Consider the following 27,623-nt stretch of genomic DNA (forward strand, 5'->3'; position numbering starts at 1 on the left):
ACGAGCCAGCCTGCCCAGCCGGCCGGGCCGGCCCTGCCGGTCTTGTTCAAATGTCTGTGCTGCCACCCAGTGGCTGCCCGAGTAATGACACATTTAGCTGGCCTGCGGTGCCCTGGTCCCTGGTTTTAAAAGGCAAAGTTCAAAGAGCTCAGCCCAGCCTTCCTCCGCACTCCTCCCCGCCCACCACACACACCAGGGAGTTGTTTCCTGATTGCTCCCATTTCATTCCAGAAGACCCTTCTCTTCTGTTCATGAAACTGAGTTAAGAAATCACTGCAGTCCGCTAGGATGTCTTCAGCAAAGGTAGCCGATAAAGGGGAGAGATGGAGGAGTATTATTCAGTAAATAACTTATTGTTGCTTTACCTTTTACATCTGGGAGCTTAACCACAGTTACTTGGATTTCGTCTGCGCCCTAAGCCCCAGTTCTGATTTTGACCTGGATCATCTGGTGATCATTTACATGCAGCTCTACTTAGACCAACGTTTATAGATTAGGTATCCACAATCCCCAAACCTCTTTAAAAAAAAAAAAAAAAGTCTCTCACATTCTATTTCACTTAGATCTCATTTTGGGAATCTTTTTTAAAAATATTTTTAAATGTTTATTTTTTGAGAGAGAGAGAGAAAGGAAGGGACAGAGAGAGGGAGACACAGAATCAGAAGGAGGCTCCAGGCTCTGAGCTGTTAGCACAGAGCCCGATGCGAGGTTCAAACTCACAAGCCATGAGAATATGACCTGAGCTTAAGTCAGAAGCTTCACCGACTGAGACACCAAGGTGCCCCACGTTGGGAGTGTTAAGTAATGAAAAATGAGATTTTTTTATTAGATTGATTTGCTTATTTTCTGAATATTTAGGCAAATCACATCTCCCCTTAGACACTTGGTTTCCTCATCCATAAGTTGAGGGTGATAATTATTATCCCCCTTCTCGGGACTGATGTGAAAATTAAACATGATAAAATGGGAAAGACTTCTCTGCATGTGAAGCTCTCTGCCACTATTGTAAGAACGCTGACCTGAAAACCTCTCCTTTCCAGCTCCAATATTACTAAAAAGGATCCAAGCCGAAATGTTCCCTGACCACTCCGGGAATGTAAAATTAAGCTGCCAGTTTGCAGAAATTCATGAAGATTCTACGATCTGGTGGACAAAGGATTCAAAGCCAATAGCCCAAGTGCAGAGAAGGTGCGGCATTTGCCCTGTAACTTTTCACGGTTGTTGCTTATTTCACAACATATTTCTAAAAGAAAATAGTGATAGAAGGTAAACGGGAAAATTGAAGCGGAAACCCCACTCTTAAAGTATCCAAGACAAGTAAGTAATGAAGACAGAGGTCTGGACGGGGAAAGCAGGGAAGGCCTCTTACCTGGGCTTGGCCACCCCTGAGTTCTGTGGCCTCAAAAAGTCATGAAATGTATTAGGATGTTTTTAAAATCAGGGGAAAATGACAGGGAGCCTGGGTGGCTCAGTCGGTTGGGTTTCCGACTTCGGCTCGAAGGATGATCTCACTGCTCTGGAGTTCCAGCCCTGATTGGGGCTCTGTGCGGACAGCTCAGAGCCTGGAGCCTGCTTCGGATTCCATTTCTCTGCCCCTCCCCTGCTCTCGCTCGCTCTGCCTGTCTCTCAAATACAAAATAAAACATAAAAACATTTTAAACCAGGGGAGCATGCCAAATATCCTCTAGTCTGAGGTTCCGTGGCCCCAAGATTATAGAGCTCTCCTCTGTTTGTGGATTTGGCTGTGTTTTCTTTTTCATAAATTCCCATTAGCCTGACCAATTTCAAAGCCAAGAAGGCGAACCCAAAGAAAAAGACAATCCGTGAAGTAATAGAAAGTAGCAGGGATTGAAGATCACAAGCAGCCATTTCTAAGATGAGAAAAGCCAGGTATTTCTGGGGCCCTAGGATATAAGAGGAGAGGAAGAGGAGGGGGGGGTGGACGGAGAGGAAAGTGAGAATCATTCCCAAGAATACCCGCGTGGAATGAACCCAACCAATGGCTTCCTAAAGCGCCTTGCTGGCAATAAACGCTTGTTCACGTGATCTGTGGACCGTGGGCTTCACCGAACACACCTGAAGGGGAGTGGCTTATCCCAAAACAGATCACCTGGTTCTATGGGAACCAGTATAACTAAGGCAAGCCCCAGATGCTTCTTTCTGCTGAGGCAAGACCCCGTTCAGCAACCTGAGTCACGGAAGGTGTCCTATCCCCTTAGTTTCATCACAAGGAGCCTGAAAAAGGAAGAAAAAATCTAAGTTTTCAGTATAATTAAATCAAATATGTCTGTCTGGAACATATGTCTGGAAATTATGCCCCAAACGCCATAGCTATGGCGGATTCGAGCTATAGTTTCTTTTCTGTAACATCACTCCAGAAAATCTCAGTGGATTGTGACAGACGGAATAATGCCGGGCAGACTAAAACGTTGCCATTACTCTGCCTGTCTCTGTATGGCTAAAGGAGAATTATAATGGGGAATAAATGGCTCGGCTTTAAAAAGAAAAAAATTCAAGGCCATTCCCTAGAGCTTTTTAAAAAGAAACACTAATTATTCATTTAAAGAATTTGCTGTAGCTGTCAGCCAAGGATAATTAACCAGTAGGGTTTTTTGCAATCTTGCTCGGAGCTCAGAACTGGCACTTGACTCTTTTGGGTCCATTTTCCACTTGAGATGTCTGTAGTAAAACTAGCCTCCCTGTTGGGAGCACATGACAGTAGTAGGCATGCCATTCACCAGTGACGTGTGGCCAGGCCTTTACAGTCTTACCCATGTTGGCTTCATTTTGTCTTGGCAACACTGGCTTGGATGCCTGCATCCACCTCTTCTTCTTTTCCTCCTCCTCCTCCCCTCCCCCCCCCCTTACTACCACTACCATTGGTTTTGCTGTTCATGGCACAGTGCCTGGAACTTACTAATGTTGGGTTGGGCGGATGGAAGAATGATACTCACTAGAGGAATACCTTACTCACAAACGCCCTCAGCCATGGGTCCTTATTTACAGCAAAGACCCCCTTTCTCTCGTCCCTTATTGTGTCTGTGTTTAGATTTGGTTTAGAGTTTTCAGGTTCCCTTCAAGTGCAGGGCACCTGGATCAGTAACTTAACTGAGGTGAATTCTGAGCAGAAATGTTAACGACGGCCCCCACAATTCACATTTCTGGTCCTTTGCTCTACCCGTCACAGCCAAACCTCCCAAATGGTTTTGAGGACTATTGCCTATGGGAGTGAGTGTATTCAACCAAAATTGCACCATCATCTCCCACAGATAATGAATTATGTAAACAGCTTATCGAGATCGTGTCCTTTCGTCAGCCCACTGGCCCAAAACATTAGGGCAGGGAAACACCTGTTTCTTTCTCCCGAAGTGTGTCAGAAAAATGCACCTTCAGAATGACAAAGCACTCAAATATTCACGTCCCCTATTGTAGTGCTGGTGATAACTCCGCTGTGTCCTTGGCCATTGCCCAAGCCGGTCAGAAGGATGAGGGCGTCTATTGTTGCTGCATCAAGAACAGTTACGGCAAAGCGACCACTGAGTTTAACCTTACCGCTGAAGGTAAGCCTCAGCCTCTCAGTGTCAGGGAAAAACCACGAGCCTCCCCGGCCCCCTCCCCCCTGTTCAGAATGCCCACATGCACTGAAGACACTCTCTTCTTTGTCTTCTAGTTCTGAAGCAACTTGCAAGTCACCAGGATATGAAAGGTAAGCTAACCCGAGTTGACAGGGGTCACTCCACAAAGCGTGAAATGGCTCTTGGCATCGATGGTTGAAGCAATATTCCCATCGGCTCTTCTAACCAAGCAGGGGAGAGCGCAGGAATGACTGGGAAATGAATGACACAGTTCATGAGCTATTTCAAGCTACTGGCAAGGCCTGGAGAAGTGCGTGAGGCTACGAATATGCAGAAGTGTCGTATTTATGAAAGATCAGACTGTAGCGTGCAGTTGTTGAGGACAGGCTGGTGGGGCTTTGGGGTCAGACTTCTTCCTCCACGCCTCAGACTTGCGTCTGGCCCACCCCTGCCGGGGGTTTTCAACCTCTGTCATTCATACCGCCTGTTTTGTTGCTCTGGTTTACTTTCCAGTTTGACTCACTTTTCAGTTTGAGCAAATTCCAAGGACAGCCAGGTGCCCTAGGAGAAGAACTCCGTTCCCTTGCATCTTCATGAAAATGAAAGATGGCTTCTGGTGCTTTCCTTTGGCATTATTGGCCCCGGTGTTTCAAAGGCGTAACAACTGCCCTGAACAGTCACCTGCCCCTGTGCCCCCCACTGAGTACAGTTCAGGGGAAATTTCCTGACCCCACACACATGCCCGTCCCCACCCAGTGGCTTGCTGGAAAATGTTTAACAATCTGCCCCGGCGAGGGGGGGGGGTGTGCCCCGATTTGTAGAATCTGCTAATTTCTGTGGTATACATCCTCTCCCCATGGCCAATTTTCAACTGCCAGTGTGACATCGAGAGAGCCTGGAGCCAGGAAGAGATGCCCATGAGCCACTCTCCGTAGCTGGAGCGAGCCGGCCGCAGCCCACCTCTGCGTGCCTGTCCCGCCCAGTTCCTATAGCAATTAGCACCTCAAAGGACCTTTGGCCAGTTTGAGAGGAGGTATGAGTAAGACTGACAACTCGATTGATTCAGCATCTTAAGGAAATTTATTTCACGTGCTGATTTTCAGACAAACACCTAAAATCTTTGTGAAAACCAGACCATCAAGGCAATTATGATGCAGTAACAGCCAGCGCATTAAAGGCAAGGAGCTGTGATCTTGACTTAGACATAGTTTAGCAACTAGATATCATGATATTTGTCCAAAACCTCAAAGGCAAACTCTTTGCAATCCTATTCAAATGCTACATGCCTGTCTTTCGCGTGGAGTATACTTGTAAAATTTTAGACCCTTTTCCCACATCTCCCCAAAAGTCTAAATATGCAAAGGAGTGTCCTTCCTCTTTATACGTGAGAAAACAAAATGACTTTCAGAAGAGGGGCTTCTCGGTTTCATCAGCTTCTCAGCCTTGTTGGACATTCACACCCCAGATACTTGCTGTGACCTCATGCATTTTAGGTTTGCATGAGTTCTTGTTTCTAGGTGTTTACCAGCTAGAAATGAGACCCCAGTGGGCATGAGCTGGTGGGAGCAATGTGCCACTTACAGCTCTGTGACTCCAACCAGAGGGCGACAGGGTCTAGACCCAATCACATCTCCTCCTCATGCCAGATCCCCTGTGGTGGGGGGGTTCCAGTTTGAATGACTCCCCACCCCCAGCTGGGGGGGTCCATTCCCTCCTCCCGGTTCTCTTCATCTTTCAGATGAAGAAGCTTCAAATAACTTTTCTATCACCTTTCTTACTTGGAGGAGTCTCTCTCATGGAACATTTTATTAATTGAATTCTCCAGAGGAAGAACAAATAACATTTTACAGGCTGGTCTCTAATTAAAACCGCATAAAACCCAGCTCGTGGGAAAGCCCAGAAATGGTGGGTCAAATAAAACACAAGCTAGCACAATTTAATGATCACACATGGGGCTTTCAAAGGAAAGTTCTAAGACTTATTTTTTTTTTCTTTCACTGTTTTATCTTTGTTAAGTAGACATTTCTGTTGGAAATTATAGATAAGATTGTTAATTGTACCCAATATAGTACTATACAAAAAAATTCCCTTATTTCTAAGCACATAGTTGGAAACAACCTTTGCAGTAAATGTGATGCATTTTTTAAGCACTCAGTGCACAAACCTCTGTTAATAATAAGCGAGTTTTAAAATTTGGGGAATTTGAAGGAACACAGAAAGGGGTAAATATAGCTCATATTTATTGGGCTCTGGTGTGTATCCATAAAACACTTCCTGTATTCTTTAAGTGGTGTTAGGGGCCAAATTGTTAAAATGAAATCAACCGTGTGACTAGAATTGAGATTTGGGTTATAAAAAAGCATCCCTTCTTTGAAGTGATCCAATTTTTAAATTTAACTAAAAAAAACAAATACTCTATACTGTAAATTAATTTTTTTTCTGGTTCTGTTACTAAGGATGAAATCTATGATACACCAATCTCTTTAAAAGTTGCCGGGGGTGGGGGGCACCTGGGGAGCTGAGTCAGTTAAGGATCTGACTTCGACTCAGGTCATGATCTCATGGGTCGTGAGTTCAAGCCCCACATCGGGCTCTGTGCTGACAGCTCGGAGCCTGGAGCCTGCTTCAGATTCTGTGTCTCCCTCTCTCTCTGCCCCTCCCCTGCTCACACTCTGTCTCTGTCTCTGTGTCTCTCTCTCAAAAACAAATAAACATTAAAAAATTTTTTTAAATTTGTCTGAGACAGTGTCTCAGTTGCCTGCCTGTTCCCTGCTTCCTACACAGAACTCTCTAGAAACCCAGGACAGGCTACTTGGCCTGAGGCTCACTCTCCATTGTGAAATCCTGGAGGATCTTGCTCTCTTTCCACAGGCTCTGTCAGCACTTTTCTATGTTTTCTTTGAGAGAGAGAGAGAGAGAGAGAGAGAGAGAGGATCCTAAGTAGGCTCTACACTCAGCACAGAGCCCAAGATGGGACTTAATCCCATGACCCCGGGATCATGACCCGAGCAGAAATCAATAGTCTGACACTCAATCCACGAAGCCACCCAGGCACCCCCAGCACTTTTTCTGAGTCCCCCTCCCTCTCTTTCTTTCTGCCAATAATGAGGCCTATTTGTTCATCAATACTCTTGAAGAATAATTTTAATCTCTGTGTACCTTCAGCCGCTAACTTCAGTCACAGGCTGCTCTTAAAACACATGACCTGAAAATATTTTTAAAAGCGGAGAAAACTGTTTCTCTAAACAGTCTAAATAGAAATGTGAAGTGAGATTTTCACACGACCCGTGATTTCTTTCTTCTTTTAAACATTCTGAAAGATGTCAGCTTCCGTCGACTTTGGGAATTGAAGGGCATTAAAGAAATCTGAACAAACTGATTATATTGAAAGCAATCTCCTCTTCTCTCAGCCCATCAGAAGGCTGACCTGTTCATCTCCAGGTTAGAAGGGAACCTTCCGATTGCATCCATGGTCACCTGAAACATGGAGAATCAGCTATGAAAAATCTTGGTGCTAGAAAAAAATAATTTGACTTTTCCTTTTACAAATAAATCCAAAATAATTAGCCTTTTTTTTTTTCAGTGTCTCTTCAGAGGAGGCTCTTTACAACTGTTTGGCCTTGCCCACCTATTTCTTATATCTACCGCAGACCTCAGTATGGGGAAGTAGTACTGCCCCCAAGAAGACAAAAATTGGTTCTTGACGAGGCAAAAAAACTTACTCTGATTGTATGTGAGGTAAAGATGTACACATAGTACAGAAACAGGTTTACAGTACCTCTGTGGGATTATGTAAAGACTCCTTTCGGGGCGCCTGGGTGGCTCAGTCAGTTAAGCATCCGACTTCAGCTCAGTGCGTGATCTCACGGGTTCGTGGGTTCAAGCCCCGCATCGAGCTCTGTGCTGACAGCCAGCTCAGAGCCTGGAGCCTGTTTCTGATTCTGTGTCTCCCTCTCTTTCTGACCCTCCCCTGCTCATGCTGTCTCTCTCTCTTTCAGAAATAAATAAAACATTAAAAATTAAAAAAAAAAAAAAAGACTCTTTTCACAGGGCAGCCATGCTGAGAAACACTGAGCTATCATGTCTTATCGTCGGTTTCTCTTTCCTCCTCCATACCTCACCTTGCCTTTAGTTTCCTTTCGTGGTTCTGTCTGTGTTTTCCAGATCTGTCTAAACTTCTTTTCCTGGTCTCTCCTAAGTTTTACCCTCACCAGTTATCTCCCCTCTCTTCTGATTCACTGATTCACACCGATCTTCCAACATCCTCCTTGAGGACTCATTCCCCCCAGTCTCATCTTTGAGCTGTGCCTCTCTCTGTTGGGAATTCCGTGTGATCCCCCCTCTGGGTTCTACAGGCCAGCCTGTTCTTGTCCCTGTGTGGGAACATCCATGAGCCAAGGAGCAGGATGGGGGTGGGGTGGGGTGGACATTCTGTCCAACTAAAGGTGAGGTGTGTTCTAGGATGTGAAGAGATTGAATTCAGCCAACTCATCTTCAGAGAAGACTTCCTCAGTGACAGCTACTTTGGGGACCACCTGCGAGGTCAGATCGCCACGGAGGAGCTGCACTTTGGAGAAGGCGTCCACCGGAAAGCCTTCCGCAGCAAAGTGATGCAGGGCCTCATGCCTGTCTTCCAGCCCGGCCACGCCTGCGTGCTCAAGGTGCACAACGCTGTTGCCTACGGGACCAGAAACAACGATGAGCTCATCCAGAGGAACTACAAACTCGCTGCCCAGGTGGGTCCACCTGCTCTACAGTCACGTGAGGTGTGAGGGGGACCCATGATAACCTGAGATGAAAGTCAGACTCCGAATTGTTGGAAGGGTCTCCAAGACTTCCAAGAGAGTGTCTCTCTCCCTCTGGGGTGTGGCTGTAAGGGAGCCACTGGATTAAGCCCCAATGCTGGGAATCACATCTAGGTTCTTGGGGTAATTTCTTCCCTTCATGCCAGCCACAGGGGACTCAGCCTGTGTCTGGATGCCCCTCACCAGTTCTGACCTGGGCTGGGATCATTTCTGTTTCTAGGAAGCCCCATGAGGTCCTTGAAGGCTTGAGTCCTCTTGGACACAGGATGATATGGAAGGTGGGGGTTCCGAGCTACGGGGGTGCCAGGATTCCCAAGCATCCCCAAGGGTGTAGTTTCTGGATTCTTGTTTCAGTTCATGGAAGGGGCTGGGCTATATTCAGAAGGGGCATCATTTGTCCTGTTTCTTGCCTTCCTGAGTTTGGGTCAATGTTAGCCTATCAACTATGAAGAGAGATTGATCCAAGGCTCTAGCTAAGCACCACCTCCCTATGTTATTGAGTCACAGAACCTTGAGACAAGAAGAGAACATGGGCTTCCCTCCCCGTCTCCCCCTTTGGTCTGTGTATTTCGCTCTTAACACCAGCAGTAGCCTAGCTTTCAGGACAGCTGGGTCTAGTTCTTTCACACTAGGCACCCTTCTAAAATTATTACCCATAAAATGAGTAGGTTATACGTCAGTGAATCTCTTGGGTGCAGTCATGCACCAGCCATCCATGATGGTCTCAGATGCAGTGATGTCCGGTGGGACTTGGTGCTCATGAAGGCAGCCCCTCTTTTGAGCATAGAGTTTTGCCAACTGTATTCCTTCCTCTGAGTCAACTGTTCTTTCGTCTTTTCTTTCACTACATATTTTTTCCATCTCAAGTACCATCTGGTATGGTCAGGGAAAGCCCCCAGCATCCACACCCCCTCTTGGAAAGGCCCTACTGAGTAGAAAGTAGAATCCGGTTTGCTTTTCCTAAAAGCCAACAGTGTTGTCGAGATGTTCACTACCCACAACTCTAATTCTACCTTTGAAGAAGAGCTTCAGATGGGAGAGCTCAGCACACCCCACGCTGTACCTGACATCCCGCCATGGGGCCAGTCCCCTTAGCCCAGGATGAATTTCAGCCATGCACATTCTAGAAATGTTATCGTTCAGGATGCCTGGTCCTAGAGACCTACTTGAGCTTTACCTGGATAGTTCCTTCAGGTCTCAGAGTTCTCTGCAGGTGGACAACTCAAGTTTGCAATAATTGTTGCTTCTGTGCCCCCAACCCGGGGATGGGTTTGGGGATCCATTGGCTTGACCCATATTGGGAAATCTGATTAGCTTTACTGGCAACTCTGAATTTTTCTAATCACTTGTCTTTTCCCATGTGTTTGGGTGATGTAGGAATGCTATGTCCAAAATACTGCCAGACACTATGCCAAGATCTATGCTGCTGAGGCGCAGCCTCTAGAAGGCTTTGGAGAAGTGCCAGAGTGAGTGTTTACTGTCTCTTGTATTATCACCCGGGTCTGTTGGGGACTTGGAGACCCTGGAGGGATGAGAGGGTGAGAAGGATTAGTGGGACAAGCATTTCACCTGGTCTTTCTGTCTGGAAGCTATGAGGACACACTGGGCTGCTATCCTGTTCCTCTCTAGGTTGCCAGAGGGTTACAGAGAGATACTTGATAAATATCTTTAAATCAATGTATGGATGGATGGACAGATGGACGGACAGATGGATGGAAGGATGGGTAGATGGATGGATGGATGAATTTGATCAATGTATCATATTAAATAGACAAGAATTCGATATAAATAGAAAATGAATTTGATAAATGTATCATGTTAAATACAAAAGAAAGAGTATCTTCTTCATGGAACACAAGAATATCACAAAACAATTATCCTATGATGAAAATAAAATATGGCGCTGTGTCCGTGAAGTGTGAACTGGGCATCAGGAGTGTAGGAATGTAGTGCCCATTTCCTGGAACCCTACAGAGATAAATTACAGTGATTGCTTTTATCCACTCATTGGCTAAATATTTACTGACTCATGCAGATTTCTGGGTGTCTAGTGCTTGTGGTTACTTGTGTGTTTATCTGGTTGAGATCATGTGTGCATGTTTAAGTGGGAAAAGAAAGAGCTATGCCAGGGCACAATGGAAATTTCAGACAAGACAGTCATTTATCTATCAGTAGAAACTGGGAGAGGAAAGAAGGTGGAAATCGTTGCTTGCATTGACCCTGTGAACTCAAAACGGGCGAAAATATTCTCCCTGAGGTGGTGCTTTGGGCATATCATGTATAAAGTCTAATGCTTTCTGCTCTTTGCCAAGAGATGCTTAACATGCTTACTTAGCACGCAAACATTTCTCAGCAAATTCAAGAAAAATGAACATAATGCGAAGAAAATCCACAACTGCTTTTCTGTTAAATCCACTCAGACAGCAATCTGGAGTGAGTTATAGTTTTGTGTTATAGGAGCGTGTGCATTCTGTCTTCTCCAGCCCCCTTTTATAGTCTATAACCCCAGAATTCTTCTCAAGGTCAACTGAGTGAGCTGTCCACAATGCACAGAGTCCTCTGGTTTTGCATGGCTTGACCGCACAGTTTGGAGGCTTTCTAAAGAAAACAACACAAAATTATGAACAATAAAGGCTGGTGTAGGGACTTAGGAAGGGCCTGCACATGTGAGGGACACAGAGGCTAATTGGCATCATCGGTACCCCCACAAATGTGCCATTGGCCTGAAGATAGATTAGAACATTTTGTTATGTCCTAATCCCTTTCATATGTCCTTTCCCTTTCATACAGTTGTGTCCTTTCCCTTTCATACAGTGGAAGAATTTTATGAACCCATGAATATTAACAACATATGGAAGGATCGGGGTCCTCACAGAGGCATGTGCTCCTGGCTCCGTGTTCATTGAATCCAAATCGGACAATTCAATGCCAGAACACACACACACACACACACACACACACACACGCACGCACGCACAGACACACACACACTCACTGCCTTCTCAAAGGCCTCTACACTTGAAACCATATTAGAAAAGATGAACGCAAGCAGATGTTAGAGGAGATGGGACAGTGAGTGTGGTTGTGTATGTGTTGAGGCGGGAGGATTCAGACGCTTATCAGCCTCATGATGCTCCAGTGTGCAGGGACCACCAAGATGGTTCTACCTGGTGGTGGCAGTGAACACGGGGGACAGGACAATGGCAGAGACATCAGGGTTAGTCCCCAGAAGAAGAGGCCCATGGAAGAGGAGGTCCGGAGGCTGGATGTGGTGAGGCCAGTCGGATAGGTGTTGCTACAGCCCAGGAAGGGGCAGTGGTAGTAGAACTTGACCACTGGCCATGATGAAGGTTGAGAGGAGACAACGGGCTCTTGGGATATTCTGTAAGTAGGTGCAATTAAACAAAACTTGATATAGGGAACAAGAAGAGAGAGGAGGTTGAATATTAAATCCAAGATTTTTAATTTGGAAAACTAAAAGCCATCAGAATGAGTGACCATAGCAGGCAGGACTTTTGTAAAATGAGGGGTGATGGGTCAAAGAGTTCATTGGAATTGGGGCCATGGATACAAATGGAGTCCACTCGTTCAAGCGGTGACAGAAATGAAGGAAGTCAGGGAAGGGAAATGAAATGTGAGGGCCAAGACCCATCAATGGAAGGCAATGATGGTAGTTTTTAAGATGAGGAGATGTGACCATGTTCGTAGCCTTGGGGCAGAGAAAGGAAATGAAGAGTTAAGGTGATAGCAACCAATAGAAGACAAAACTTGAGACTCAGTATTGGCAGATGTTCTCTGTAAAGAGCCAGATAATAACTATTTTAGGCTTTGTGGGCCAGTAGTCAAAATAGAAGCCATTATGTAGACACTTGCGTAACAAGAAAGAAAACCAATATCTACAAATCTTTGTTGATAATTTTCAAAATACAATAACTGAATACAATTTCTTAGTATATAAGTTTACTAATGAGAAGAATGAAACTCTTTTTTAAAATTTTTTTAATGTTTATTTTGTTTTGAGAGAGAGACAGAGGATAGGTGGGGGAAGGATAGAGAGAGAGGAGACAGAATCCAAAGGAGGCTCCTGGCTCTGAGCTTTCAGCACAGAACCTGATGTGGGGCTCGAACTCACCAACCATGAGATCATGACCTGAGCTGGAGTCAGAAGCCTAGCCACCCACACACCTCTGGGATTCTTTTTTTAAGTAACATTTTGCTAACTTAAAAAAAATTTTATGTTTACTTATTTTGAGAGAGAGAGAGAGAGAGCGCAGGGGAGGGGCAGAGAGAGAGGGAGACACAGGACCCGAAGCAGGCTCTAAGGTCTAAGCTGGCAGCAGAGCCCCATGCGGGGCTTGAACCCATAAACCGCGAGATTGTGACCTGAGCAAAAGTCGGATGCCTAACCAATAGAGCCACCCAGGTGCCCCATTTTGCTAAATTTTTAAAGTAACTTTGCTTACACTTGGGGTTCAGAGTTAGTGTTCCCCTCTGATCCAATCAATTGCAAATATTCACGTGTGAAAACCATTCTTGGCTTGTGGGCTGTAAACAGGCATCGGACCGGATTTGGGCCCCAGGCAATGGTTTGTGGACCCTGTGGTGCACACAGCCACTCTGCAGTGAGTAGGAGCAGAGGCGAATTCAGGCACATCCTCCCACAAACTCCGATACCATTTATTCCTTGCTCGGTGATGAATGGGAATGGCCAGCTGTGACTTCACATCCTGCTCAGCGCAGAGTAGCTGTGTTGGGGGCGCGTCAGGGGCCCGCTGTGCATCCCTGGGGTGGAATCAGGGAGAAGGGGCAGGGAAGCTTCAGCTCAGGCAGGGTGGGGTGAAGGGGGGGACCAGGAGGGGTTACTCAGATCGGCTTGTGTGCGTGTGTGAGTGAGCAGGAGGGACACGGAGTTACTGAGATGCGGGGGACAGGAAGGCTCCTCCCCTTCGCCTCCTATCGGCTTATTTCTACTGAGTCTTTACAACTCGGGTCCCGCCACTCCGCCACTCCGCTCCTGGAAAGCTTGCCGCCTGTCTTCATTAGTTAAGAGTTGGGGACGGGATGCTTCTCCGCTGCGCACCACCGGTTGGCCTTGCAAAGCAGGGACTGTGTCTCTTTCATGTTCGCTCTCCTGGTGAGTTTTTTGAGATTCCGGCACAAGCTGTTCGGTAGTAGATGTTTGTCAAATAAAAAGAAAGGGAGGCTAAGTCTCCAGCCACCGAGGGAGGAGTTTGGGGGCACATGAGAAGTTCCGTGTGGGCTGTGTTAGATCTGAGATACCTGTTAGACATGGATTGGAGACAGAGAGGAGGAGGCTGGAAGTGTGAGCCGGGAACTCAGGCGAGAGGTCTGGATGGAGACTTCACTGTGGAAATTGTCGCCATCTAGATCGCATTTCAAGCAAGGAGGCCACTAGCCAGTGAGGACAGGGAGAGAAGAGCTGTCCCAGGGGAGCCCAGAGGTTGGGGAGAAGCGAGGAGCCAGCGAAGGAGACAGGGAAACAGTAAGCAGTGAAGCAGGAAGAAAACCAAGAGAAAGGGAGTTTCTGGAAGCCGTGGGAAGGGACTTTGAGAGATCAGCTGTGTTCAGAGCCACCGAGAGCAAGTCAGAGGAGGGCTGAGAAGAGATGCTGCTGCTTGGTGGCCTTGACGGAAGCTTCCTTAGTGGGAAAGCGTCTGAGAGGGCTCAAGAGGGAAAGGGAGGGGACGGGTGGCAGACGGCAAGTCTGCAACTGATCTGGGTTTTGATGTAAACTGTGAGTCCATAGTTGAATAGGTCATGGGCTCTACATACGCCTCCGCACGCTGCTAAGCCACTGGCAGTGACCCTGTGGAGGAAAACGTGAGGGACGAGGGTGGGGAATGCTTAGAGCAATACCCTGGAGCACCAGAGGGGGTGGGCAGATCCAGGACACCAGCGGAAGAAGCCGTTCGGGTGTGAGCAATGAGGCTTCGTCCGCAGTGGGGGCGGTGAGGGGACCCAAGGACCATACGGGCCCAGCCCCGGAAGGTGGAGCCATGCAGCTCTCAGCAGCAATCTGCCGGTGCAGTCTGCACAATAAAACAGGAAGGAAGGTCATCAGCTGGAAGTGGGGTTGGGGGGGCGTGCGGGCAGGTGGGGGAGAGGAGAGCAGGTGTGAAACCGTCATGGTGGGGGGCGGGTGGCAGTGGGGTGGCAGTGAACAGACTGCGCTGCCAACCACAGTTCAGGATCTGCTCACTCCCCCGCCGAAGCTGCCATCAGGTCTGCGCAGCCTCCTCACCGGCCTCCCGGCTTCCGCCCTTGATCCTGCACAGTCCCGTCTACACGGAGTGGCAGGGTCATCTGCAACACAGATGGGTGACAATGGCAGTCTTTTGTCCAAAACCCTCCAGGCGCTCCTCATCCAAAGCAATACAAAGGGGAGTGTTTTTCAAATGGCCGTCCAGACCCCACAAGGTCTGCTTCAGATTCCTATTCCCTCCCTGTCCCCTCTCACCCACTACCACCTCCCCTCGCTCACTCTATTCCAGCCACACGCTGGCCCCTTGCTGTTCTTGGAACACACCCAGAATGCTCCTGCCCCAGCGCCTTTTCCCTTTATTGTTCCTTCTACCTAGAATGCTCTTCCCATAGATACCCTCAGGGCTCCCTAGCTCCCTTCCTACAAGTCTCTGTTCAAATGGTCTTTTTTTTTTTTTTTTTAAAAATATTTTTTTTTCAAGTTGGTTTCTNTGCTCATCCCCACAAGTGGCCCCCTCCTCAAACGGTCTTTCTTACCAAGGCTTCTCTGATCTCCCTCAGTCAAATAGCAGCCTCTCCCTGACCCCTGCGCTACCCAGTGCTTTTTCGCTGCTTTGTTTTTTCACATAGCACATAACACTCTACATTTCCTTGTTTGCTGTCTGTCTCCTTCATGTAAGTGTAAGATCCTTGAGAGCAGAGCCTCTGGGTTCTTCACTGTCTTCTGGAACAGCATCTGGAAGACTGTCTGACCTAGAAACCACTGAATAAGTACTTGCTCACTGAATGGAAGGGAGGAAGGAAACAGGAGCTGTGACGGAGGGACACATGGCCGCTGGGACGCTGAGATGTGGCTGTGATGAAAGCGCTCAGCTGTCCAGGGGCGATTAAACTCCACCCCAAAGAGGCGTTTCTGACCAACTATAGGAACAAGTGAGAAACAGAAATCTACCTTTGTTGGATGATCATTGTGGTGAGGGGTCGCCTACGTCTAGTCCGGGGTCGGTTCTGCAGCAATCTGCTCCCCCCAGTGAAGACAGGACGCCCTGTGTCTCTTCCCATCTGAGAACGTGACGTGAGCCCATGCTGTCTCCCCTTCCAGGATAATCCCTATTTTTCTTATCCACCGACCGGAGAACAACATCCCTTACGCCACGGTGGAGGAGGAACTGATTGGAGAATTTGTGAAGTATTCCATCAGGGACGGGAAGGAAATAAACTTCCTGAGAAGAGAATCCGAGGCCGGCCAGAAGTGTTGCACCTTCCAGCACTGGGTGTACCAGAGGACGAGCGGCTGCCTCTTGGTCACAGACATGCAGGGTGAGGACAGCAGCCTGCCCCGGGCTCGGGGGATGCTGGGGGCCTGGGATGTTCCGGGGATGTGGATGGGGGTGCGGGGTGGGGTGGGTGTCTGCTGGATGCCTTTAAGCATCTTCACCAGCAGAGGGTGTTACTAATGTCTCATCAGAAACGAGGTCTGGGGGCGCCTGGGTGGCTTAGTCGGTTAAGCGTCCGACTTTCGCTTAGGTCATGATCTCGCGGNGGTGGGTGTCAGCTCCTGGGTGGCTCAGTTGGTTCATCATCCGACTTCAGCTCAGGTTATGATCTCGCAGTCTGTGAGTTCAAGCCCCACATCAGGCTCTGTGCTGACAGCTCAGAGCCTTGAGCCTGCTTCAGATCCTCTGTCTCCCTCTCTCTCTGCCCCTCCCTCACTTGTCTCTCAAAATAAACATTAAAAAAAACCCAACAACAAGGTCTGACAAGGGAGTCTGACAAGGGAGTCTACCAGCCAAATGTAGCAACAGAGTACATTTTAATTCATGCCAATAATGCTCTCCTATCAGCACAGGTAACTGAAGATTGGTCTTGTTATGTCCTCAACAGGTGCAGTTCAGAAATATAAATGAAAATCTAGCTGTTCTGAAAGATATATTAAGATGTCATAATTCGTTCCTTTTTAAAAATATTTAAAATCTTTATTTTGAGACAGATAGACAGCGAGTGGGGGAGGGGCAGAGAGGAAGGGAGACAGAATCCCAAGCAAGTTGTGCCCTGTTAGGGAAGAGCCCCCATGCAGGGCTCGAACTCCTGAGCTGTGAGATCATGACCTGAGCCGAAGTCAGGAATTGGAGGCTTAACCGACTGAGCCACCCAGGAGCCTGATAATTTATTCTTAGTAGGTGAAAAGGTCTTTCATGGCTGCTCTGGATTTCAAGCTCCCCTGGCTATTTACAGCATTTTCAATTTATATGCAAATTGATGGGAGTGCATTCGTCGTATGAAATCGGGTATCACAATCAGTTTACCCATAGAGACAGCCTTGAGCCTAGTTGCAGTTTGGGGCCCCCCAAGAGGGGTGCCATATTTTTAGGGGTTACCTCTCAGGAGTTGGGCAAGGATTGGACCTTTATGTAAGATTAATCCTTCACTGCACACCAATGTTCAGATACTAATGTTTGGGAAGGGATCCCAGGAAACACCTAGGAGAGAGCAGGCATGTGACAGGCAGCTGTGGGAAGGTGGCCAGTAGGGTACCTTATAATACAGCCAGTCCCCGCTGTGGGGTACGGAGGCTTATGCCTGCTCGAAGACACTGGGAGCCTGTGCAGAGCACGCTTTCAGAATTATCGCACCCAAGGAATGAGGGAGCGGGGGTATTTATACACCCACTGCCTGTAGCTACCCTACCACTACCTGTAGCTAGTCCTGGTAGGGGTGTTCATTCCTCTGCCCTTACCCCTGCGCATGGACAAGCAGAGTTGAGCAAAGCAAGCTCCTGTGATCAGAGAAAGTTCTCAGGCCAAGAAACGCTGGTGGCTCAGGGAGGTGGGGCCGGTGTGCACGGAAACGGTTAGGGTGAGGGCAATGGGTGGAGCACACACGGCTTCTACCACAGGGGGTTTCCTTTTCCTCTTCCTTTTCAAATAATATTGCTGTGAAAAAGAATCTGAATTATAATTGCATGTCCGCTGTAGGTCAGCCATGGTCACCTACGAGATCTCAAGCTCTGTCTGGAGCAGGGGCTGAAGAGCGAGACGGCCTCTGGGTTCTGTTCCCATCGCTCTCTCGCTCTTAGCCTTGGGCAGATTACCTACCTCTCCCTGTGCCTTAGCGCTTTACATGTGGGGTTTTGTGAGCATTAAATAGAATAGTAAACATTTGGCACAGCACTGCCGCGTTATAAGTGTTCCCCATTTTTTTAAAACTTTTTATTTTGAAATAACCAGAGACATAAGAAGTTGCAAAAATGCTCAGAGTTCCCCGTGTCCCCGCTTCACCTGCTGTTAACGTCTTCCATGACTCAGGTTCACTGTCAAAACCAGGAGACTCACACCGGCATAATATAATTAACCAGACTACGTACCTTACTTGGATCTCAGCAGTTTTTGTATGTTCTCTTTCTTTCCGCTGATTTTTGTATCATCTTCATAATGACCCTGCAAGGTACATTATGATTCCATTTTGCAGACGAGAAAACAGAGGCTCAGAGACAGGGCTTTAGTTGCCTGCTGTCACTCAACTAAGAAGCAGAGGGGTCCACGACTCAACCCCTGTGATTTCCGACTCCAAAACCCAAGCCCTTTCCACTAAACCACAAATTTGCCAATTTGCAAGCGATTTCCAAGGGTCTCCTGATGTTAAAGCTACCAGGGAGGAACTTCTTAAAGGCCAGCTGGGAAATGCAATGTTACAGTGTTGCAGATGGGGCCAATCTGCATATCGAAGGCAGTGGTATCTGCTCACTTTGTGTAGACGCTTCATTGCCACACGCCCACACAGGGTCTTAATACTCAGCTATCTATTCTAATTAGACACTGGCTGTGCAATTCCGGATGGCCTCTCCATCTTTCCTCCTTCAGAGTTAATTTTGCAATAAATAGAGCTCTTCTACCGAAAAGCAACACCCTGGAGCTTCATGCACAGCTAGTTTCGCTTCCAGGCGCTGGTAAACAAGTGTAGTGAAATGTTACATTTCTCTGTAAGTGACATGTGTGGTTTAATGTGTTGGCACAGTGTATCATAACAGTGTTTATTTACTCTCTGCTTCTGGGGAAAATCTCTTTATTGTCGTCATCGTCATCATTGTGCACAAGACAGCACATCCATTTTCTCAATAACCTGTGCGTTTTATAATTTTATTGAGACGCTGGAATTAGGATGGAAAAAAACAACCAAACAAACCCAAACTCAGCTGTTACCTTTTAGACTCTTAAAGGCCACCTCCTGCCTGGTGTCGCGTGCTTCTTGCCAGGATTGTGGTGGGTCCTGCAAGCTTGGGAGTGACAGTCCCGCCTGTGATTTGGTCCTGAGATCTGCACACTGCTGGGACCAACTGCCAGAGACCCAAGAACTCAAGTTCTGGAGAGCAAATTCCTGAGGCTGCCCACTTCCTTCCTTCCACCAGAAACAACCTGGAGATGCCTATTATCCCCACCTCCACTTAATAGCCGCACACTAGCCTTCAAATTATTTTCCTGTAGACACACTGGTGGCAAATTATTAAACCAAAAGAGAGGCTTCCTTTTCAAAATTATATTTGATTTTTCTAAACTGTAAGTGACAGCTGGTGATTGTAAGAGGCAGGAAACCCCATGCCCAAGTTCAAGGACCTTTTGCCAAATGACTTTAAAATTGGCCCACCGTGCAGCCCGGAGCTGTGATTTTGAAATACAGCTTTCCGCAAAAACAAGAAGTCCAAAGAGGGTTTTTACAATTAGATGTCTTTACTTATTTATTTTTTTTTAAAGCACAGTCCCTGTAATAAAGGCTATGGGAAGCATTTCTGCATATGTCCTAGTTGTTAACAGCTTTGAAAGAATGAGCTGAATTAGTCGCTAACTGTGAAAGAGCCTTTTAAATTGCTCGCTGGCTCCCCCAAAGCGCCGTGTCTGATTTAGCTCACAGGTGCACCGCAGAAAAAAACTCATTCCTTCTGTCTGGCGAACCCGCCTGAAAAGCAGCACGGCCCGTATTTTTGCCACGCTCCAGGCAGATGCTACTGCGTCCGAGCAGTAACCCATTAGGTTTCCCTTCCAGGACCTCAGGAAACAGCGCTTGTAGGAGCTGAGACCCAGGGAGCTAGGTGGCCGTCACCTCTAACCTCGGGGTTGGCTTCAGAGAAGATGCTGGCTTGTTCCTTGGGCCACAGCCCAGACCGGTTTTTGTGCGGCTGAGTTGGTCCCCAGTCTGGCGGGGAGAGTCGGGAAAGGCCAGAGGCCGTCCACACTCTGGGCACCAGAAGGGGGTGTCTTCCTCCAGACCTGGAAGAGGTGAAGGACGCAGATTCAGCCGGACAGCAGGACGAGAGAGCAGCTCTTCTCCGCTGCCCCAGGTGATGGCAACCTTTGCCCTTCCCCGCCCTGCAAGACGGTCGGATTTTCCATTTTCTTTGCCTCCCTGGTTCCTTAGCCACTGTGTCAACTGCTCCTGCTGGAAACAGAAGCGAAGAGACTTCCGGGTGGTGGGGATTCCACCAGGGATAGGGTGGCTCTTTGGCGAACCCGGACGGGAAGCCCAGGTAGCTGTTCGGGTTGTTTGGGGCTGGCAGCCCCTTTCCCCCCCCGCCCCCACCAAAAATGGCTGAATGGAAGAGGTTAGGATAAGTGTCAAAGGGTTAGACCAGGGGTGACATGCGTCATCATCTCCAAACCAGTGGTTAAAAGTCTACACGTAGCTCAGGAGCGTTTCCTCGCCCAAAAGCCAACCCAGAAAACCTTCCGTCCTCAGCTGGGAGACCATCTTTACAGAGATGGGAAATGGAGAGTCTGGAGCTGGGCTTCGAACTGAACAAATACCACCTTGAACTTTCTCAGCGCCGACCTCACCCACCCCGGCCCATGCCCACGCCACCTGCCATTGTGTACGGGCTTCCACTTTCAGTGAAGCAGTGGAGCGGACCGCAGCCCCCGTCTGAGCACTTCTGGGGGGAGAGCTCCTGGGAAAAATGACAAGCCGGAGTCACCCAGACCGCTACCGGTCTCCCTCCTCCAGCAGAGGGTGTGAGCCAGGCAGACAGACGACATCACTCCACCAGCTACAAAGGGGCTCAGGTTGTCTGGGGCCGTAGATACCACCCTCGGTTCCCATGAGACACAACTTATCCCACAAAGCCGGATGTATGTCCGAAAGGCTGTCAGCCTCGACAGAAAGCCACCTCTACTGATAGAAACGAGGAGGAAAGTGTGTTTATGTAGCAAAGAACTTGACAGTGAGGCTGTCACTCCCCGTTGCCCCTGAAGAGATGGCTGGTCCTTTCTGAGGAGCCCCGTGTAACACAAATTCCATCTCTGCTCTTTCTTCCTACAGGTGTGGGAATGAAGCTAACTGACGTTGGCATAGCAACACTGGCTAAAGGGTGAGTAGAATAAAACCAAGCCCGTGCCCTTCAACCCCAGGCTTCCAAACACCTTCCAGGCACCCACGCTGGGAAGCTGATGTGGGCAAGTAGATTTCTTGTCCTAACAGTGGATGACGAACGTTCTTGGGATGAATTCAATTCGTTTCTGTCACTTGCATAAAATATTTATGAACTCTGTTCTCGCAGGGAAACACATTTGTTTCCTAACTTTGAAACAAACAAGAGTTCTGGAAATGCACTTTGAGATTGATTACTAACAGGACCGTCATGGGGGAGGAACAGGCCAGCATTATTGGGATTTCTTTCAATGATAAATATTCCATTTTTCTACCTTTGATATCTTCACTATCAGAAGCCTCGTAAAAAAATTTTTGTTTTGCGATTGAGTGCAGTGAATTCAATTTGCATATTTTTAATATATTCCCATCCCCTCATATCCCCAAAGTCCTCCAGACGACTCCCACACTTTCCTGGCGGTGTTTCTGGAGCACATGGCTAGGGGACAGCTGTGACGAGATAGTTTGACTGCGTAATGAGTTTAGTGCAGGGTATCGCTCTGTCTGGTGTGGGATATGCCTGGACGGCCCTGTGGCATTTTACTGGGTCATCTCTCCAACGACCGTGCCTTCTGTCTGCTTCGCATGACCACCACTGAGGAGAAAGCAGACTCTTTACGGTTCCTGGTGAAAATACAGTTGTGGGTTGGAGCTGCCACTGTTTGGGCTCACGCCTGCTGTTCCCACGCACCAACACCGGCTGTGATGAGGCAATAGAGGGGCAAATGGCTTCTAGAAGGGATGGACGCCTTAGGTTTTATGATTGCTCAGGTATGGTGAGGTTGCTCTAGTTAGACAGCTAGGTGCTAATACAGGGCAGGTGTGCGACCCCAGAAGAAGAGGTGGTGGGAACAGGGGTTTTGGAGAGAGACTTGGGTTCAAATCGTGCTCATGCCATTTCCTTCTGACTCTCCCAGCGGTAGCGTTGCTTCTTGTATTATAGGCATCGTCTGGCCCTTGGGATGAGGGGACTCATCGGATGGTGCCATCTTGATGCCAGCTGTCCTGGCACCTGCCTAGCTAGTCACGTCTCCTGGGCAGTCTTCCCCATTTAGAAATAAATTATACGGCGTTGCTATTTAGGAAGGATTTCTCTGGACCTCTGAAGCATTTCCCACGTAGAGCAGATCCCATGTTCTCAGGGGGGGACGCTGCAAATTCAGCGTCAGGCTCACCTGGTTCAAATCCTGACTTCTCATCTTACCAGCTCTGTGGTCACGTGACTTTAAATTCTGGAAGCCACTGATCTACAGAATGGGGACACAGAGGGTTGTCTTGAGGATCANGTGATAAACCTCGGTGATAAACGATGGTTTCCTTTCCCTCTCCTGCCCCAGCCTGACAGCGGCGTAGGCAAATTTCATAACAATCTTTAGAACGACTTTCTACCAAAACAAAGAAGTTTCCAAAACAAAGACCAGCTTAAGAGCATGATTATTTAAGACATCTTTTAAAAGCATCTCAGCAGTTTCCAGGAACTCACTGCACATTTCTCTCCTAATTTATTTTTTTATTTTTTTTTTAAAAATGTTTCATTTATTTCTAGGAGAGAGAGAGACAGCATGAGCAGGGGAGGGTCAGAGAGAGAGGGAGTGACAGACTCTGAAACAGGCTCCAGGCTCTGAGCTGGCAGTCAGCACAGAGCCCAACACGGGGCTTGAACCCGCCAACCGCGAGATCATGACCTGAGTGAAAGTCAGACGCTTAACCCACTAAGCCACCTGGGCCCCCCTCTCCTAATTTAAAAAGCAATGTGATCCGTTGGCTTTGTGCTCTAATGTGACTGATCTGGCCTGGGAGACCCGCCCAAGACCCATTTGAAGACCTGATGGCTGGAGCCCAGGGGAAAAAATGATGTCTATACGGTGTTACCTACTTATCCCTCCCAACCGGGGGTCATGGAGGAGGAGGTGGGAGAGAAGAGAATTCTGAAAGTGTCTGAGAGCTTTAGAAGGGATGTTACGTCATTGTTTTTCCTCAAACTTTTCCTTAAACGTTTCCTAGGCTACAGTTTCTTTTTCCCCAAGGAAACGTTTCTTAGAAGCCCAGTTTCAGAAACTGGTCCAAGGGAGACCCTCCATCGGAGTGTAGGGAGTGGTTGGGAGTTCTCTTTGGGGGCCCCTGGGAACCCCGGTGCTGTGGATTGAGAACAAACAGCCATGCCCAGCCTCCTTACCTCTGAGCGAGGAGCAGCGGGTGCGGGAGGGGCGGGCTGCTCGCAGGCCTGGCCCTCCGGGAAGTCAGGCGCCCTGAGGAAGAGGGTCAGACCCTCCACGTCTGGGGCTGAGATTCAATTGAAGAACCGCTCCAGTGGAAACCAGAGCTGCAAAATGGAGCTCAGAGCGGGGAGACTTGGCAAGGGTTCCGATTTGTAAGCAGCTCGAAGACAGGCTGAGAAGGACCCAGGTGGGAAGCGGTAGCGAATGGAGGAAGAGGAGGTTGGGGAGCACCGCGGATGCCAGCGGGGCCCCCAGAGAGCAGGAGAGACGGATGGTGGCTCAGTACACACTTTTCTTGATTCTTAAAAAAACTTTTTTTAAATGTTTATTTGTTTTTTGGGGGGGGCAGATTGTAAGCAGGGGAGGGACAGAGGGAGAGGGAGACACAGAATCCGAAGCAGGCTCCAGGCTCTGAGCTGTCAGCACAGAGCCCGATGCGCGGCTCCAACTCAAAAATTGGGAGACAGTGATCTGAACGGAAGTCTGACGCTCAACCACCTGAGCCACGCCGGTGCCCCATGACTTACTTATTTTAACGGAACCTTGCCTGGTAGTATGATCGTTAAGGCAGAAGTATGTCCCATCCCTCCTGGGAGCCAGCGATGGGAATATGTCTGAAACACATCACCTGGACCTCAGTGCCCATAACCTTTCAGCCGTGGCGAGTGCGAGAACCTCACGTTATAAGGCGTGGCAGATGGCACTGTCACGGCACCTAGTAACCCATCTTCTAGACAGACCCCCGACACTGGACAGTTGAACATTTTTCCCACTTGAAATTGCTTAGTCATGTAGAGTTTTGCGAAGGGGGAAATTAGGACAGCGCCTAATTCTGTAACTGGAGACTTTACAAATGTAACGTAACCACATCAAAACCAGCGTCAACCAGCGTGTGCAGGGGAGCAGACCTGTGCATGTCAGGGTGGGTCCGGCACACACACACCCCCCTCCCCAGCCAGCCCGGGCTGCGTTTCTGGGGAGATGCCATGATTCTGATTAGCCACCAGAGGGCGCCAGAGCCAACACGTTTTCAACCCTTTATAAAAGTCTGAAAAGAAAGCAAGCTCATTTTATGTTGCCAGATTGAAGTAAAACAAAGAGCACCCTGAGCAGATTTCTTCCCAGTCAGTGCGCATCGGACCAAAATCGGTTTGATGTGCGAAGTCACAAAGGACAAAGGACACTCCTCAGGGTGACCACCAGTTAGCTATCCCGAAATGTGTGCCGATGTCCAGTGTCCCTGACGTGGAAGCCGAATTCAGGAGACCCTGGACACAATGACCAATGGCTTGTTCCCCTGCAGAAGGCCACACATGAGGCGGTAAGGACTTAAATCCCCAGGCAGGAGCATGGGAAGGACCGTTGCCTGGAGAAAGCAGGCTCCACGGATGTCACTGGGATCCCCTCTCATCCTGCAAGCCATGAAAAGAGGGAAGATGAAAACAGACAGTCGGGCTGAGTTCCAGAAAAAAGGCTCTGCCCGCACTGCCCACCGTGTGCCTGCGGCAGTCGTCACAAGGCTGGGACCCCACCGTACCTGGAGAGAAAGGGGCACCACAAACTCGTAGGTGGAAAGAAATAGGATCTGTAGTCAAGGTGTACCAGCCCTACAGCTGGCTCGTGTGCACATGTGCCTGGTGTGCGTGCGCGTGCGTGTGTGCGGTGACTCCAGGCGGACTAGCTATTGCAGCACGTGAATCTGCCAGGGGAGGAGGAAGCAAAGGGACTCGGGAACAGAATTTTCCAACATCACGTAAGGGCTTCTCACAGCAGGGCCGTGCTTGCAGATCCCACACGTTCTGGCTGGCTGGCCCGTGCAGGCTTCAGAGGGCAGTCTGTCAGGTCTAAGGGACCTGAGAAAGGCACTTTACCCCCTAAATATCCACTTTCCTCCATTGCCGCCCATGTCATCTACCCTGGAAAGCAGTCTGTACTCCATTTTAATCCAATCAAGCCATCATGCGGGTACGTCTGGTTGGCCAGCGGCTGGTTTGCTTGGCCTGTCTTGGCCGTCAAGGAGGTCTGGGGGCCCATGAAGGGAACATTTACCTTTTTTCCTCACAATTTTGGCAAGGCTGGTGCTACTTGCAACATTCTCGGTGTGCGTTCAGAGTCTCCTGGACCCAGGAGTCAGCAAGGACATACCCATTCCGTGGAGTGGGAATAGTGAGGCAGCCTCTTGGTCTTGGCCCAAAGTCTTCCAAATGACAGTACAGTTGGAGCTGGGGGTTTCTTCCCATGCCTCAGCATGAGCCCCACCCCCACCCCACCCTGCCCAGTCACCCCCAGACCTGGGGACCCACAGCCAGGCTCCTTGTCCTTTGTCATCCAGCCTCAGAGGCAAGTCTGAACCGAAAGACCATCTGGAGAAATTGCTGGATCTGAGATCAGCAGGACAAACCTGGGAGACAGTAGGAGGGAAATGGAAGGTGAGGAAGCGGTGAGGGCCGAGAGGGTGAGGGTTCGCCAGAGTCCGAGACGCTAGGGCTGGAGGAAGACCAGAACTGTCCAGAAAGGAGCTATCTGTGCTCGGAAGGTCCGAGCAAAGTATGGCGGAGCTGGGTGACCGGGACTGAAGAGGGGGCGTGGACAAAGATGCCGCGGACTCCAGGTTGTTAATGGAAGACACGGAAGCATCTAGAAGGTAGCTAGAAAAAGGAGTGGTGTGTGTGTGTGTGTGTGTGTGTGTGTGTGTGTGTGTAGCCCAGACAGAAGTTTCCGGGCTTGTCACAAAGAAGGCCCCTCAGTCAGTGCTGCCCCACCCTGAGCACACTGAAAATGTGACCTCCGCGTCCCCCTCCTCCTGCCCCAGGCATCTGATGGTGAAACCTTGACACCCTTTTGCCTTAACTGCCCAGCCCGTGACCTAAGGGGCTCCTCCCTCTGCGGCTAAAATGGGGGACGGGCGTTGGGAAGCCCAGCTCTGGGCCTTAGGAGGATGAGCGACTCAGACCGCCTGTTCTACGGCTGTCTTGTCTCCAGCATCACCTCCTTGGCCTCTGTGTCCCGGTTTCCTGCTTCCTCCTCCTCCGTGGGGACGAGACTCCTGGTCTCCAGACAGACCTCGGCTCCCCCTGACCTCCCCAGGGCCCTGGCCCTGCTCTCTCTTCCTCGGGGCTCATAGCACAGAGCCCCTCACAGTGTGGGCGCACCTTCAGAAGCAAGACAGCGGGAGCCGTGCAAGCGTGCAGGCCTTCTAGAATGTTCCTTCCAGCAGAACCAGAGAACCGGACTCGTGGGCTGCTTTTGTCCTCCTCTCTACATGATTCCACTTTTTGTCAGCCTGGGCAGAAGTTGGAGAAGTGCCTGTTTCCATGGAGGCAGCCCCTGCTGTAGCTCAAACGGGGGGTGGGGCTGGGCCAGAGGAGAGGAGGCATCAGGGCGGAGAGTGGGCAGTGCGGGCTGTGAGCCAAGGGAAGGCACGGGGGAGGGGGGTGGTTCTCAGGGATATGGAGCCACTTGAGTGATGTGTGGCTGAGGCTCTGACTTACCCTGGGGGCCGTGGGGGGANGCCACGGGGAGGCCACAGCCATAGGGGTGGTGGCCGGACCACGGTTTCCATGGTGTTTGGGGGTGGAGGGCTGCAAAGATGGCCTCTCCAAAGGGAGGAAGGTCAGCTCGCACAAGTCAACCTCAGAATACGACTTGTATGGAAAACACAGGTTTGGTTACATTATGACAGCGCCCCCACCCCGAGGAGCTCAGTGAGTCTTACGGAAGCGTTTTTTGAAGGGATGTTTGTGTTGTTTTTAATCCTGGGAGACCCTGGTTGAATAAGTGTCGGAGGTTTCTTTAGCGTGAGGCTTCGTGGGATGTTTAAAGAGCCAGTGCGTGATGTGAAGGCCCAAAGGGCAGGTAGGAAGATTATATATGCGTTCATCACAGCACTTACGCCCCAGGAGTGTTTTTGGTTTCAAAGCCTCTCATGGGAGTATTTGGGGAAATGCCAAACTGCGGGAAAAATTACATAGCATGGCTCATGAGGCCTTCCAGAAGAGTCCTCTGGCCTCATCTCTCCTCAGAACCCCTGCCCCCACTTAGGACATCCTCTGAACCTTTGTGGTGCTTGCCCCTCTGCCAGACAAATCCGCGATGTCCAGAAAGGTGATCTGGGTGGGCCAGGGCGAGGTAGCTCTGAGGGTGGGGCTGGTATCCATTTGTTTCCTTGGCCTTTATTGAAAAGCCTCCCCTGGACAGGCATGTGGGGAATCAGGCGGTATCCTGGGAGACATCACAGTGGTGCGGAGAGGTGAGGCACACCCTGGATTCTGAGAAGTGGGTGTAGTTCTCCTAAAGATAGAGGGAAGAGATTGGAGGTTTGTCTTCTCGTGGTGGGGGCAGGGTCAGGGAGGGCTCCACACAAATGCACTTGAGCCGGGGCTTTCAGG

The 27,623-nt window shown here is 49.2% G+C and overlaps 1 protein-coding gene across 1 annotated transcript in view; it reads left to right on the plus strand.

Moving 5' to 3' along the window:
• ALPK2 (alpha kinase 2) overlaps positions 1-27,623 on the plus strand; it is a 105,950-nt gene that overhangs the window by 75,525 nt on the left and 2,802 nt on the right. Inside the window, exons 6-12 of the mRNA XM_077777602.1 lie at positions 1,041-1,188; positions 3,433-3,560; positions 3,671-3,706; positions 8,037-8,311; positions 9,758-9,846; positions 15,705-15,922; positions 20,909-20,957. Of these exons, the coding sequence (XP_077633728.1) occupies positions 1,041-1,188; positions 3,433-3,560; positions 3,671-3,706; positions 8,037-8,311; positions 9,758-9,846; positions 15,705-15,922; positions 20,909-20,957 (943 nt within the window). The remainder of the gene's footprint in view (positions 1-1,040; positions 1,189-3,432; positions 3,561-3,670; positions 3,707-8,036; positions 8,312-9,757; positions 9,847-15,704; positions 15,923-20,908; positions 20,958-27,623) is intronic.

Source organism: Crocuta crocuta, unplaced genomic scaffold (genome assembly GCF_008692635.1).
Source record: "Crocuta crocuta isolate KB4526 unplaced genomic scaffold, BGI_CrCroc_1.0 scaffold36, whole genome shotgun sequence".
Lineage (NCBI taxonomy): Eukaryota > Metazoa > Chordata > Mammalia > Carnivora > Hyaenidae > Crocuta > Crocuta crocuta.